Source organism: Sinocyclocheilus grahami, unplaced genomic scaffold, assembly GCF_001515645.1.
Source record: "Sinocyclocheilus grahami isolate Dianchi unplaced genomic scaffold, SAMN03320097.WGS_v1.1 scaffold110.1, whole genome shotgun sequence".
Taxonomy (NCBI): Eukaryota; Metazoa; Chordata; class Actinopteri; order Cypriniformes; family Cyprinidae; genus Sinocyclocheilus; species Sinocyclocheilus grahami.
The window spans coordinates 1,916,979-1,933,519 of NW_015505289.1; the positions used below are offsets into that span (position 1 = coordinate 1,916,979).

Genomic DNA, 16,541 nt, shown 5'->3' on the forward strand with positions numbered 1-16,541 from the left:
GCACTTTTAAACACATTTTAGTTTTGCTATAGAAAATCTACAAATTCACACGAATTACGGCTGCGCTTCTATTTTGCCACACTAAATTTAGCAATAAACACGTTGAAAATAATACACAATAAACATGTCTGTCAAAACGATCTCAAAGGAGGCTTTTATTAAGCAAATCAAGGAGTGAATTACTCATCCACTGTTTAAAAACAATAATACTTTAGCTGGGTTTCCACAGGCAGGGTCACAATCTACAGTGTATGAAGCTAAAGGTTTTTGGGTTAAGGTTCATAATGTAGAACATTTTTAACATTGTATGCTGTATGTGCATATGTAGCTAGCAAACAAGGAATACAGCTGTTAAGCTAATAGTCACATTTAAGAACATTACATTATGAGTAAGATCATAATTGAGAAATGTTGGATACTGCTGGAAATGCTGGTGTTATGGGGTATCCTATTTATTATTTTTGTTTGCCCCAGTGAAGCATTTCTATTAATATAACTGATTAAGTAGTTAAACTCATTCCATATCAGCAGAACAGTGTGGTACAGAAAGTCTACGTTCATAGAAAATGTTCTGACTGAATTATGTTACAAATGTTCTGAATGAATTATGTTACTGATACCTAATGGTCAAAAGCAATAGCAAAAGTAATAGGTCAATATTATTAAATTGCAGACAAAAATTTTGAATAGCTAGGTTGGCTTGCACATTATATTGCCAAAAATATTGGGACACTCCCTTCTAATGAACAGGCTTGACTACTTTAGTAATTTCCATGAGTACAAATCTTAATGTTTAAGCATATAATGATATTCTAGGGAATTGTGTGCTTCTAATTTTTTACCAACAGTTTGGAAAGGACCATTTTCTATTCTAACACGACAATGCCTCTGTGTATAAGGCAAGGTTAAAAAATATAAATTGATTCAGTCAGTGAGGAAGAACTTGACTGGTCTGCAGAAAGCCAAGTCCTAATCCCAGTTGAACACCTCTGGTGTGACTTTAAATGCAGACCTTGAGCCTAAAACTCATCACCAAACACCAATGACTTGTTCATATGCATACAATCATTTTAGACACTTCCAAAACTGGAAATACAATTTTTAAATACATGAATTGTTTCCATCTTTGCTGCCATAGTTTCGGAAGTGCCTTTTTCTGTTCTAAAGAAGGGGGTGTCCTAATACTTTTGTCCATATGTATGTACAAGTCACAGGCGTTTGGTGATGAGTTTTAGGCTCAAGGTCTGCATTTAAAGTCACACCAGAGGTGTTCAACTGGGATTAGGACTTGGCTTTCTGCAGACCAGTCAAGTTCTTCCTCACTGACTGAATCAATCTTTTTTTTTTTAAACCTTGCCTTATACACAGAGGCATTTTTGTGTTGGAATAGAAAAGAGTCCTGTTCAAACTATTGGTATAAAATTAGAAGCACACAATTCCCTAGAATATCACTATATGCTTAAACATTATGATATGTACTCGTGGAAATTACTAAAGTAGTCAAACCTGTTCATTAGAAGGGGTGTGGGGGGGTCCCAGTACTTTGGGCAATATAGTATATGTTTGGTGCGGTAGGGGGCCCGACCTCATATTCTTTCATAGGGCCCAAAATTGCTAGCGGCACCCCTGTAGATAGATAGATAGATAGATAGATAGATAGATAGACAGACAGACAGGCAGAGAGACAGAGAGACAGACAGACAGATAAACAGATAAACAGATGGACAGACAGATCAGAGAACCTGCAGATGTGCAGCAGCAGCGAGTCCGGCGTGGTTGAAGTCCAGTGAGAGCACCATAGCGAATCGACTCGAGGCCTCGCTGTGAGACGAGCCCACACACCCAAACGAGCGCAGCACTGTAAACACTGCCTGGAGCCGCTCTACTGCAGTTACACACACAAATCATGTCTCACAACCTGTGACAACCGACAAACACCCCTAAACAGCCTCTAAACTGTTGCTATAGCGTTTCACCTGTCACTTCATGTCAGTAGAAGCAGATTCACACACACACACAAACGCTGATATTCAGTGGAACGAAACATGTTACACTGTGAGAGGAAGACGCTGTTGTAATTACAGGATAGGAGCCTGTAACCACCAGAGGCTCCTGAGAAAGAGAATCCATCCAGCGTGCAAATTATTCAAGCACTTATTCAACTCATTTCTATTGGTAATTTTTGAGCTTTAGTCTTCTGTTGTTCTGTAGCTTTGGCGTATCAACAGAAAAAATGGGAGGCACTCACAGGTAAGTCTTCCTCCTGCTGTTCCCGCTTGTTTGAGCAGCTCCTGGGAAAATGACTGACAGGAAGTGGTCTTCCCTGTGCCACTGCGTCCCAAAGCCACCAGCGTCTGGTCCTTCCGCTGACCCACCATTGACACATACACCCTCCTCACCAGAGCCTGCAGTGGGCCAGGAGCCTCCCAGGACTCCCAGCGTCTGCTCCGAAGCCCCTGAAGCAGAAAGCAAACACATTTTAATAAGCTAATGCATGTTCTGCATGTCACACCCTCACAAAACAGTTCTGTGGTGGGACCAAAGTCTTCATCTTGAAATTACAGCATTCTGAGTAATAAATTCTAAATTTTTATGTTACATACATACATACCTAAATAAATAAATAAATATAGCCTATCACTGATATTAATAAATCTAATAATAATCATTTATAATAATTATTAAATATTAATACACACACACACACACACGTGTGCAATTATTTTAATTGCACTAATTTAATTACATTTAAATTTGATGTACAATGCTACCTCAATAGAAAATCAGCAAATGAACTGAATTTAAAAGGCATTTATTTATTAAAGGCATTTTATTATATATATTTTTTCATGTTGGACAAAATGAAAGTTAATTAAATTAATAAAATACATTAAAAAAAGTAAAGAAAATAAATGTATATATAACAATAGGCTACCACTGATATTAATAAATATATAATATAATATAATATAACCTATATATTTTATTTAAAAATGCACAATATGTTATATATAATACTACAATATTATAATTGATGTACAATGCTACTTTGATAGAAATTCAGCAACTGAACTGAATTTAAAAGGCATTTTATAATTTTTTTCCCATGTTGGACAAAATGAAATGTAATTAATTAAATAAATAATAATAATAATAATAATAAAAATTAGAATTTTAAAAGGCATTCTCAATTCAATTCTAAATAGTGCAAAAACAAAAAACAAGAAAACCCCAGCAATACCATAGTACTTTTTATTTTATAAGTAAACTAAATTAATCAATAAATTTACGACTAATGTGCTGCATATAACTACTCTAACTAATGTCAAACTAAATGTGCCATCATACAGGCCTCACTGATGGTTTTGTAAATACACTGATCTTACCTTGCCTGGCTGGGACAGTGGAGGCCACAGAGCCAGTAGATTGGGCCCCGCGTGGGTCAAGGGTAGATGTCCTTTAGCTCGGCTGGTCAAAGTGTGAAGGACGCTTGACTCGTTCACGCTCACGAGGTCGCACAAGTCCTCACACAGGTCCAGCTCAGGTGGGTTCAGCTGAACACAACCAGCAAGAGACGTCAGCACTGGTCACGCACATCATATGATGAGTTAGAAGTAGAGGTGTAACGGTACGAAAATATTCGGTACTGGTCTTTCGTTTCAAATGTAGCGTTGTTTTAACCACTACACGTGCAGAACTTGAAACTAGTTTTATATATTGTTACTTTTGATAAGAAACAAAGTCGCGGATCATGACTTTACTACTAGCTACAATAAACATGAATGAACATCAGAAGGTGTGTTGAAAGAAATGTATCAAGTTTCATGTAATTGCTCAATCAGTGTTTCAACCGCGGAAATTAAACAATATGTCACCTAGCATTACATTATCTCAGGTAAGTCATTCAGTGTCAACAGCTCGTAAGCTCACTAGAGAATTGAAGTCTAAGAGCATTTTGCCAGATATATGCACTAATACTCAGCCTATATATTCATTTTATTTCACTTAACCTCTTAGTCATGTCTTAATTATTTAATATATGTTTAAATAAATCTGTCATTAAAACGAGTTATGACAGCCACTGTAAAAGACTATATCTGAACAACGAATTGGAGCAGAAATATTATAAATAGATGCAGAAGTTAGCTTCATGTGCAATTTACATGGTTTCATACAATTTTTAATTTGAGTGTTGATTATTATGTCTTAAAATAGATAGAATTAAGTTTAATAGCTTGGCCTCTGCTGTTAACTGTAATTGTATTATAGTAATATGCAAGTAATAGGGCTTCCTATATAGTTCACAGCATTAGCCGAGGTAGATTATATCCTTAAGAAAATAGTGACTGTAATCGAATTTAAAGTGAGCAGAATTTTGTTCAGTTAACCCCTGTTTAATTCAAATAAAAAATAAGCAGTTTTATGGTTTTTTTTCCCCCTGCTGTACAGAATTGAACCATTGCATTGTCAAACCTGAGGTACATACTGACCCGTAATGTTTGTGTACCATTACACCCCTAATTAATAGCATTGAATAGTTCACCTTTTCAATCTCATACTGGGATACATCATGGACCGATCCATCAGAGTCCAGTCGAACCCTCACCCTGCCGTCAGGGAGCTCCGGTGTGCCTTCATCTGGCTTCAGCTGAGTGGCTAAGACAAATCAGAGGCAAGGCAGGTCAAAGGTCACTGAAATACTCAATGTAAATCTAATACTTTGTGTAGACTGTAATCGAATTTAAAGTGAGCAGAATTTTGTTCAGTTAACCCCTGTTTAATTCAAATAAAAAATAAGCAGTTTTACGGTTTTTTTCCCCCTGCTGTACAGAATTGAACCATTGCATTGTCAAATCTGAGGTACATACTGACCCGTAATGTTTGTGTACCATTACACCCCTAATTAATAGCATTGAATAGTTCACCTTTTCAATCTCATACTGGGATACATCATGGACCGATCCATCAGAGTCCAGTCGAACCCTCACCCTGCCGTCAGGGAGCTCCGGTGTGCCTTCATCTGGCTTCAGCTGAGTGGCTAAGACAAATCAGAGGCAAGGCAGGTCAAAGGTCACTGAAATACTCAATGTAAATCTAATACTTTGTGTATAGGGTCGTGATATGTGGAAACCAGTGGCGTTTGGCCACACCAAACTTGGAGCAACAACTTACATGGGCTATTTTTATGGTGCTTTTGTTCTTTTTAGAGCCTGACAGATTTTGGCTCAGGAAGATATTGCAGTACTGTGTGTTTTATGCAATAATCTTTGAATCATATAACATGGCAGCCTCGGCGTGCAGATTTAGCGAGGTTATGAGCCTTATAAGCTAAGAACACTAAACCCATTCATCACTAAACTGAAGTAACGCTAACGGCACCACAGATCCGATCAGCAAGAAGATAAGCTGTGAGCCTGTTAGCCCATTTACCATCTTTTCATGCAAAGAGTAGACTCTTGCACCAGAAGAGATATATTTTAAGCAATATTAAGTTAAAATAGGGGAGTGAGAGCAGACAGTGAAGGCAATGGGGCTGCTTTTACATAGTACGAAAACAGTGACTTCTGGGATAGTCCCAAAAATAATAATAAGGCCATATGTAAATATAGCATAATCTAAAACAGCACGCTATTAATTACCTGCAACTCAACAACACAGGAGAGCTGGTCTAGTGTTCAGACATGACTTATAAACCAAAACAACTACTAAAACTGATTGAACAATGTGTCATTAACAACAGATTTCGTTCTCTTAAATGCCAGCACAGGTATAAGAGGTGACTAACCGAGTGTATAACCGTCTTTGTGTGCGTACCACACCTTGCCAGCTTCATACCACACATCCCTCTGCAGAGAGAAAAAGAAAGAGACATACTGTAAAACAACTTTACTACAATTCAGTGTTGTTACTGTTAACCAAAAAAAAAAAGAATTCAGTAATTGAAACTTGAAAAACTTATACCATTATTATGTTGCCTTGGAAAACTAACTGAAACAAACAAGTTGAAGTACTAACATTTCTAAAACTGAAATAAAAATAAATCAAAGCAAATAATATCTTTCTTTACAAAACAAAATATTATGTACCTCATAAACCATGTGCATGTTTTGCAAGAAAGAGTTGGATAATAAAAAAAAGTTAATAAATTAAAATAAATCAAAGCTAAATATAGTTATATATAACAAAAACTCATTTAAAAAGCACATAAAAAATTCAAAAACTTAAGAATTAACATTAAACAATTTTTTAAAAATTAATTAAAAAAAATTAAAATGTAAAATTAATTTAAAAATTAATAAATACTAGAATAGTATATAAATAATATTAAAATAACGCTGCTACAACCTTGCTAATAGTTAATGCAGTAATGTCTTGACTGTTAACATTAATGTGATAAATGTTACAGCAATAATACAAAATATTGATAATAAATGAAGCGAATAATAGCGATCTCATAATATAATCATTTCCTGATGGATGAAATCAAGCCCTAGTTTACTTTTTGTCTTGATTAATATTAAGCTGATTTCCATCTCTGAGTAGTAAATAAAACAGGTGATTGTAAAAACAGATAAAGTTAAATACATTATTGTGGGAAATAATGCTGTATTTGTGAGATCAAAGTCATAATTATGCAAGTTTTAACTGTGAGAAATGATCAGTTACATGAAAGTCAATTATTTTAATAAATGATTACTTATTTTTATATTAATATTAATATAATACTTAAATAATATTAATACTATTAATAATTAATATAATAATATTTGCTTTTTTTTTTTTACTCCAGACTGTTCAGTCTCATTCTGAAATATGTCACATTAGGTTGTACATGTTATTTCATGTTGACCTCAGATCCCAGAAAACAATACACCAATCTTAAGAACATCAGGAAATGTTTTTATCTTTACAAAAACTTGCTTAGAGAAGACCGTGGTCAGAATTCATCCAAAACTTGACAAAAACAGTTACTTCTGGACATGGTGAAGGCACTAGAGATGCCATGAACAGTAGATCTGAATGCCATAGCAGTGATGTTTGGTGTATTTGTGATGTTCTACTTACCACTGGCACCTTGTGCTCTTCTCTTATGGGGGTTACAGTCATCTGACCCTCAGGCTCTTGCCTCGGCTCTTTCACTTCCTGTTTATATGACCCCTTTAAGAAAGAAGTTCATACATTTCTTACAATTCTAAGAGGTTACTGAAAAGGTTTACAAATATTTATCTTAAGAAAGAAGCCAAGGCATTTCCTAAGATAAATTCTAAGTTTGTAAGAATGTTCCTAACGGTAATTCCTGAAAAATGTAATTTAAGACATTTCTTAAGACAAATTTAGTTTGTAACAATGTTCTTGAAAGTTCTTTAAAGACATTCTTAAATTCTTACATTTTTTTTCTTAAGAACATAATTTTTTTCTTAAGAAAAAATTAAGACATTTCTTAAGATGAATCCAAATGAATCCAATTCAAATTCTTGCAGTTCTTGAAAAATGTTTAAGTTCTTGATCAATACTAAAAATTCCTAAGTGTAATTCTTGGAAAATGTGCAAATATTCTACGTTTGTTAGAATGTTTCTACTTGTAATTCTCTTTTTTGAACATCTTATTTTCAGTTCTTAAGATTAAGTTTGAGAGATTTCTTAAGATAAAGTTTGTATAGCAATATTTTCTTAAGAGCATCTTTATAACTTTTCTTAAAGAAGTTTGTAAGAATGTTCCCAAGAGCAATTCTCGAAAAAACCTTAAGTTTGGAAATATTTTCTTTAAACATCTTATTGTTTTTAAGTTAAGGCATTTCTTAAGATAAATTCTAAGAAGTCTGAGAATTAAGAATGTTCGTAAGTGCAACTCTTTCTAAGGTTTGCAAATATTGTCTTAAGAACATCTTATTTTTTTCACAATCACACATTTCCTTATTTAATTTAAACCAATAAATGCATTAAACATCTTACCTTGTGGGATTTAAGTTGGATGTTATCCAAACTTAAACAAAAGTGGTTATTTATGAGAACCAAGCTTTTCAGCAAGTCACACATTCTAAGAACATTCTTTTCAGGAATTCAAATTTAGAGCATGCTGAAGAAATGTTTTGGGGAATACAAAATATTCTTAAATCTATTCTTAAGTGAGACAGTTGTTATGAAAAATGTTATTCTGAAGAATATTTCGTCTGCCCCCTGGTAAATCATCTTGGTCAAGTTGGTTGGAAATGATGGACCACCTTGGAACCATCCGCTTCAGTGTTAAATAACCCGCTTTACCTGCTAAAACTTTTCCCCGCAGAATCCCACCCAGTGAAGTGAGATCTCACCGTCTTCTCCTCTTTGAGCTCTGGCTCTTTGTGGCGTGTCTCTTTCTCGGTCTCTCTCACCAGCTGTTTGAGGAATCCTCCCGGGACGGCGGAGAGAAGAGGAGGAGGAGGAGGAGGAGGCTGTGCGGCAGTGACAGGAGACTTCTTCTCCTCCTTGATCTGCTCACGGATGAGGAATACAGGAGCTCCAGTCATAAACTCCATACAAACAAACAAACAAACTGTCCATCTAACTGACGCAAGCACAGGAAAACTGCTTAGAAGGTAACAACATTCCCACAGCAAACTTGCATTTTCTTATTATTTTGCCATAATATTTTACATAAGATTGTTTTAAGAATGGTTTATTTTTATCTGGAAAACAAATTGAAAAAAAATAGATTAAAAAAAAAAAATTTGCAAAAATAAAACTGATGCATGTACAAAAAAAAAAAAACATTTTCATTTCAATATTTAAAAGTATTTAAAAATAAATAGCTAAAATAAATATTAAGATGTACTTATAAATTTATCTTTGATAACTTTATATTTATATTAACAAATTTATCTTTGATAACTTTATATTTATATTAACACACACACACACACACACACACACACACACTTACAAATGCATACTGTGTGTGTGTGCATGTAGATATATATTTGTATACATAACCACTTGAATTAACCCAAGCTGTATTTTAAGAGTGGAAATGCATGCATGCAAACAAACATGCCAATACAAAACCATTTTTATTTTGGAAAATAATAACTTCTCTCATCCAGCACGATAACTTACTAAAGCCTGATATGTGACCCTGGATCACAAAACCAGTCATAAGTGTCAATTTTTCAAAATTTATATTTGTACCTCATCTGAAAGCTGAATAAATAAGCTTTCCATTGATGTATGGTTTGTTAGGATAGGACAATATTTGACTATTTGGAAATCTGGAATCTGAGGGTGCAAAAAAATCTAAATATTGAGAAAATCACCTTTAAAGTTGTCCAAATGAAGTTCTTAGCAATGCATATTACTAATCAAAAATTAAGTTTTGATATATTTATAGTAGGAAATTTACAAAATATCTTCATGGAACATGATCTTTACTTAATATCCTAATGATTTTTGGCATTAAAAAAAAATCGATAATTTTGACCCATACAATGTATTTTTGTACCCCAGCGACTTAAGATTGGTTTTGTGCTCCAGGGTCACATATTTTGTTCGCTTGTGTATGCTAAGAAGCTATATACATCCCTCATTTCCAATTTACCATGGTTCATGCACAGTACACATAAAAAAGGTATTTGTAGTACAACCATAGTGACCACAAGCAAAACTATTTGGCATAAAAAAATGCAGGCTACTACAAATTATTGTCTTACTTTCACAATAAGCATGACTATTTATCATGAATCTTCTACCAAAATACTGTAGTCTACTACAGGTAGTCGTACCATAGTAAAACCAAGGTTAATTTTCATGAGGGTGAAAACTAAAGACACAATATTTTTAGTAAGCGTCCTATATACGCACTGAAAGTTTCCACTGATGCCCTTGCTGCTCTATTAGCAGCACAAGCAGTGATATTAAACACATGTGAGCTGAGGGCAGTAGATGTCCTTCAGCAGGCCAGCAGAGCTGAAACACTAGATACAGTCTACAATAACTGCACTTCATGAGCGCTAGCCAGCGGAGAGCATTCAGTCTGCAATACCAGCTGGCCTAAACTGCCTAGGAAGCTAGTATGATGCTGTATAGTTAAGTGCACATGGCAGTTGAGAACAATTGGAAAAGTAATTTACTAGAGTTAGTTTAGAATAATAAAGACCTAACGACAGATTCAAGTAGAGTTAAAACCCTTAATTTACAGAGTAACGTCACCCATGCGAAGACTCCCGTCATCCTAAAGTGGACCACCATAGAGAGCCACTGAGCAGCAACATGGGTCACACTGTGAGAATTAAAGCCTGCTTAAAATTGTGATATGAAATATTGAATTATTTAGTGTTGGAGACATTTGGTGAAAGGCTTTAATAAATATTATATATGTTTGTTATTTCCACTAAGTACTTTATATATATATATATATGTATATAAGTTTTTTTAATGTGAGTTGAGGTAAATAAGCAACATGTATGATACTTTTGTGATACTATGTGATATTGTGATACCATTCATAATGCTATTAGATTTGACAATGTAGTTCAAATATAATATTGACAAGCACAGATTTCAGTCTTTCCTCTATCACAGAAGCTGTACTTTTTATGTTTAATACCTAGACTGAAAATAGCTGCCGGACGGCACTGCCAATGTGAACTGAATTACTTTACACAAACAGAGACGAAGGCAGTCTTTTGACGTTCATATTCAAGTTCATGTCAGTGTGTGGTCTGTGTGAGACTGAGGCTGGACTACAAGCATCTCCAAAAGCACAGTGATTATTGTTGAACTGGTGCTGGTTAATAAACTGAGTTAAGCAGCAGTCGGGTTAGTTGAGCTGAACTCCATGCATGCAGCCGTCCTGCACCTCCCTTCTGTTCCCAGAGTTTTAAGCGTGAGGAGAGCGCCATGGCGGGACGAGGTCGGGCTGGGAGATCTCAGCCAGGTGTGATGTGAGGGAGGACACAGAGTGGAGCAAAAATGGAAACAGTGACACTGTGGACCTGCAGACGGAAGAAAGAGACACAAAACATGAGCGATTATCATAATATACTGGAGTGAATATCGTGAATAAAATCCTGGTCAAATTTAATCCTGAAACATACATAAAAAAAATAATATAAAAAAGTATTATGATTATTAATAATATTTTCTTAAATTAACAGAAAACAATATAATAATGGTAATATCTGCAACATTGTATAAATATATAGTTAAATAGAATGAATAAATAAAATAATAATTATGCATTAATATATTAATACAAAAACCTTCCCTCATCCAGCACGATAATTTACTAAAGCTTGATATTTAGCTTACTTATGCTAACATAGTTCCTTTATAGTAAACATGAAAAGGTTACTTGTTGTAAGACAGTAGTAACCACTGTAAAAAATTAAATGAACATTATAAAAAAAAAACATTTAAAAATAATTTATGAAAAATGTACAACATAAACATTTATTAACTGTAGGCTATTATTGTGCATCACTGTGAAAATTATTCTTTTACTCTACCAATCTTAGCATGACTATTTATTATGAGTGTTCTAGCAAAACACTCAGTTACTACAGGTTTTATATAATATAAATGGTTTTATTATAAATATATTATTAAATATTATTACTACTATATTTTTTTAAATATGTAATATTGTATAAATATATAGTAAGTCAATATAGTAAAACAATTTATAAAGAAATAATATTATTGTATTTATAATGAATATATATATATATATATATATATATATATACACATATATATATACACATACACGTATATATACATACACACATACACACACACACACACACACACACATATATATATTAGTCAACATTTGAAGTGGATCAAAAAAGTTAATCAAAGTTGTCCTAAGAAAAGAATGTATTTTGGTTTAGGACAACTTTGATGAAAGATTTTGATGTTGACTAGTGTATACACACACACACACACACACACACACACACTATATATATATATGTGTGTGTGTGTGTGTGCATGAGATTCCATCTAAATGTGGTTTTTAATATGCCATTTATTGTATAAATAGTTAAATATCATTAATAAATTCCTAACTAATAGATTCCAAATGAATAAATTGTATTTAACTTTTATTAATAAATAATATATTTTGAGACATTATTTTCATGACTCTAAACATGTTTTTAATATGCAACATATAATTATTAAATAACTAATAATTATATTTCTAAAATATAATATAATTTTGTTATTTGCATTGTGAAATTATTGTCATGAATTTCCCTCTAAATAAATACGGTTTCTTAAATCCAGAATTTGTGTGTGAAATCTAGGCAAACTGGTGAAACAGACATTAGCAGATACAGGATGTGTTATGCAAATTATTTCGCACATCAAAAACATCTCTGCGTCTTCACTTGCTGCTCTGCTGGTGTGAGACGTTTATGCATTACATCATTTCAAAGGAAACAAAACTTCTCACTTTTTGCTCTTCTCTTACCAACAGTTTAACCCAGAACGATTTAAAGCAGACCGAAAGGCCCGGCTGACCGGTGCGAGTAACAGAGGTCATCGCTCAGCAAACATACCCTACAGCAGGAGACTCGGCCATAATTAATATTGGCGGTTGCTAAGGAGCTGAGGATGTTGCTGATATATAAATATTCAACCTTGACACGCAACTCCATGCATTTAGAGAAGGAAGGACCGGAGTCACATCTACAGTAGGAAACTGAATATCTTATGGACTTGGGTAGGAGTAAAGCCACAGAAACCAAGAACACTCTAGAAACCTGCTAACAACCACCCAAAACACCCTGAAATCATCGCAGTGAGTTTTGCACAGGCAAATACACTGAAAACTAAAATCTGGAAGTAGGCTGTTGATGACAAATCCAACTGAGCTTCTTCATGCAATAAGGCACTAAATGAAAGAGATTATGTTCTTCCACAGTCTTCAGTGAAACATTCGCGCCATGATAAACACGGACCACCCGCTCCAGCAACACAAAACACATGACGAAAACAAACCCAGAAGCCGAGTCTAATGAAGGCCAAATGGCAGGAATTGACTGGAAACAGCGCAGATCTGTGCTTCATTACCATGTCAGTGTTCAGCCAGCAGTTTTTCATTTTAGGAATCTGTTTCACTCTGTTGACATTTTGTTCACTTGAGGTGCTGTAAGCATTTACATTTCTGACATTTCAGTATTACCACTTTTGGCAAACTCCAAGGAATCTACCAGTTCATTATATATTATTATTAGTATACGATGACAAAAACCTATATTATTCTACCAAAACAAACAAACAAAAACAGGCTGTTCACATATTACAATAAAAAAATAAAATAAAATAAAACAATTATGTGCCACATCCTTAAAGAGGAAATGAATATAGGATAAAATCAAATAATTAATCGCTTGCAATTTAATCTCTAAAAGGCACCATAGTACACTTGAAAAAAAAAAAGGTTCTTCAGCGGTTCTTTGGAGTCGACGAGGTGCTATATAACACCACTACTGTATAACGAACCTGTTAAGCCCCTTTATGGTTCTTCAGCGGTTCTTTGGAGTCGACAAGGTGCTATATAGCACCACTACCGTAAAACCTGTAAGCCCCTGTATAGTTCTTTAACTCTCTCTTATGGCGCTTTTCCACTGCATGGTACGGCATGGTACGGTTCACTTTTGGGGGGTTTTCCACTGGGTGCAGTACCTGGGACCTGGTACCTGGTACTTTTTTTAGTACCACCTCGCTTGAGGTTCCAAGTGAACCGTACCGTTACCAAAGCGTGACGTGTAAACTCTGCTGATCACGGATTGGCCGGAGAGAATCGTCACTACCTGCGTCAATGAACTTGCGACTCAAACACAACAGAACCGCTAGATTTAAATCAGCGTAGCCAGCGAAGGATCGAATGCAACGGTTTTGAACAAGCGCACCTTTTTAACAACCAAAAAGTGTCTGTTTCGTTGTCTGTTGAGGAAGTACAGACGTTCCTCTCGTTCATAGCAGAGGAGCGGATCCAGCGAGAGCTCGATGGGGCAACGCGGAATGAAAGTTTTTTAGGAGTCGCGGCAATAGAGGCGGCGCAACTATAACATGTGAATAATCCCGCCCACTCTAAACGGTACTGAACTGCAGTGGAAACACAAACCGTGCCGAGCCGTGCCGAGCCGTGCCGAGCCGAGTCGTACCACACAGTGGAAAAGCGCCATTAGTCTCTTAGTTTAGTTGGGGAAAGGGTTAAAACAACATTAAAATACAGTCTATTTCTTGAAGATATAATTTTTTTTGCCCCCAAGGCCCCCATAACGAAATATTCCAGGGCCCTCACATGAGACCTTTGACCTCAGAAAAAAAGGACCTCTCCACAAACAGCAACACCAACTTCACACATTACTACAGTTAGACTTTATTTCTGGAGTATCTAAAACCGAAGTTCTTTATTGAGAATTAAGGTTTAGTTTTGGTGAATAGTGTTTGCTTTAGTTGCCTCTTGACCCTTGGGTTTAATTTTAAGTTAAAATAAGTTTCTCTTTGGCTGTTACAATAGTGTTTATAAAGCACATATGTGATGGCAAGGAACTTATGGTAATATCATTTCATGCGTCTGAGTCTCTGGTTGCATTTGATCAAAATCTGTAGTTCTTTGAGTTTTATATTATTGCAGTTCTTCGATACTACGTGGCAATATGAGAAAATTGTATAAACCACTTTCAGAATTATGGGTTATAAAGAGGTTTCAATTCTGTCACTCATAGACATGAAGAATCAGCATGTGAACCTCAGCAATGGTGACAAAATAATCTGATAATTTTGATATGATTTTTGAACAATCACAAAACAGGGCAGTAAACAGTCACAACAAAAATAAAAGCAAATAGTAAGAATAAAAGATAATACTAAGACAATGCAGCTGCATAATTTATTCATGTCGCAATGCATGCTGGGAGCCATGGATGAGTTATGATTGGTGCACCATTGTTGAGAAAAAGTGCTATATGGCACCTCTTATGGTTCTACATGGCACCATTTGACAAAGGTGCTATATAGCACCTGTAAAAATAGGTGCTAAATAGCACTAAAAGTGGTTCCCCTATGATTACAAGCCAAAGAACCGCTTTTAGTGCTATATAGCACCTATTTTTACAAGTGCTATATAACCATGCCTAACATCTCTCTGTTAGGCATGGTATTTTTTTTTTTTACTTATTCTTTTTTTCCCCCCTTGGAAATGTGCCATGCTGTCTGAAATTAAGTTGTATTACAGTGAAATATTTGTTCCTGTGCAATTAGGGTTTGGGATATAAAATATATTTTAGGGATATTATTTTTTTGCAAACCATATAAAATATACTGCCAAGAAATAAATATAAAATAAAATCAACATTAGCAGCTTGCAATATATAACATATGTTGTAAACGATACCATGGTATTATCTTCAAAACATAACTTTTATGATGATGAAATATTTGTCCCCATGAAATTAGATTTTATTTTTTTTTCTAACCTAAAATACTCTGCCATCTTTTAATGTTAGATATCTCAGATGTTCACTGACAAATTCTCAATCTAAATTGATATCTCATGTTTTTTTAATGAAATATATAATCAATATATTATTTATAATATAACATATACCAGATAATTGGGCTTTTTAACCCAAAATTTATTTCTGACCTTGGTACCATGGAAATACCATGATTTTGGGCAGGTAATACAGCAATATAACAATGTAACTTTGGAGTACCTTGTCAATACCATTTAAATTTGGTAATCATTAAACATCATAACATATATATCAAACTTTCTTGTATCTTCTTTGCAAATGACAGCTTCCTCTGTAAGATACACAGTTGCTCAATTGTTTCCTGCAAACCACTTCATCTTAATGCACACAAACATTTACTCGTGTGAAGGTTAGGTCACAGGATCATGACATTGCATTCCCATTTCAAATCCTGCCAAACCTCAACATCTTACCATCCGCTTCGACATTACACAGCAAACAACAAAACAAATTAGTCAGAGGCTGAAAATGATCCTGGGAGACAGAGCTCAGATTTCAGCTGGAGTCAGCGCCGCGTTTAGACGTGGAATATCCCGGCGATCCAAACAGAAGGCCTTTAATTTCCCAACCAGAACAAACCAACCAACTTCTGGGCCTAGACGAACAGCCTAATGTCCCTAATTTCATTAAGAGAACGCCAGAAGACTAGACCGGCCTTTTAGGACGTGGGTGTCTGTGAGCGTCTGGGATCTATAAATAAATCACAGTATCTACAAAAGAACAGATTAAGGTGTCAATAAGAAAACCCAACAGGCATACCTTGTGATGGTTCCTCGATGGAGTGGAAGAATATATCCAATGAGAGTGATGTATGCGTGAAACTCCGGAAAAATTAAGAGGCCAAAAACAAGGTACACAGTCTCACTGTCACTGAAAGGGTGAAGCTACCATCTGAAATAGAGTGGCAGGACACACACACACACACACACAGATAAGCATGGCAGCTGAGTTAACACAAGACTCGGCTATAAATATCCCATGGTAGAAGAGGTGGGACATACTACCCTGTTTGGG

General features: G+C 35.0%; 1 protein-coding gene and 1 long non-coding RNA gene across 2 annotated transcripts in view; both read right to left on the reverse strand.

The window, feature by feature from the left end:
- LOC107589013 (unconventional myosin-XVIIIb-like) overlaps window positions 1–4,866 on the reverse strand; it is a 44,360-nt gene extending 39,494 nt beyond the window's left edge. Inside the window, exons 1-5 of the mRNA XM_016277309.1 lie at window positions 4,830–4,866; window positions 4,544–4,656; window positions 3,387–3,554; window positions 2,249–2,456; window positions 1,743–1,885 (exon numbers count right to left, since the gene is read on the reverse strand). Of these exons, the coding sequence (XP_016132795.1) occupies window positions 1,743–1,885; window positions 2,249–2,456; window positions 3,387–3,554; window positions 4,544–4,656; window positions 4,830–4,866 (669 nt within the window). The remainder of the gene's footprint in view (window positions 1–1,742; window positions 1,886–2,248; window positions 2,457–3,386; window positions 3,555–4,543; window positions 4,657–4,829) is intronic.
- A 59-nt stretch (window positions 4,867–4,925) lies between these two features.
- Window positions 4,926–7,086, reverse strand: LOC107588963 (uncharacterized). Its single transcript, XR_001609632.1, has 3 exons — window positions 7,066–7,086; window positions 5,786–5,846; window positions 4,926–5,038 (listed from the first exon to the last, which is right to left on the reverse strand). It is a non-coding gene; the product is annotated as an uncharacterized lncRNA (long non-coding RNA).
- Window positions 7,087–16,541: the final 9,455 nt, after the last annotated feature.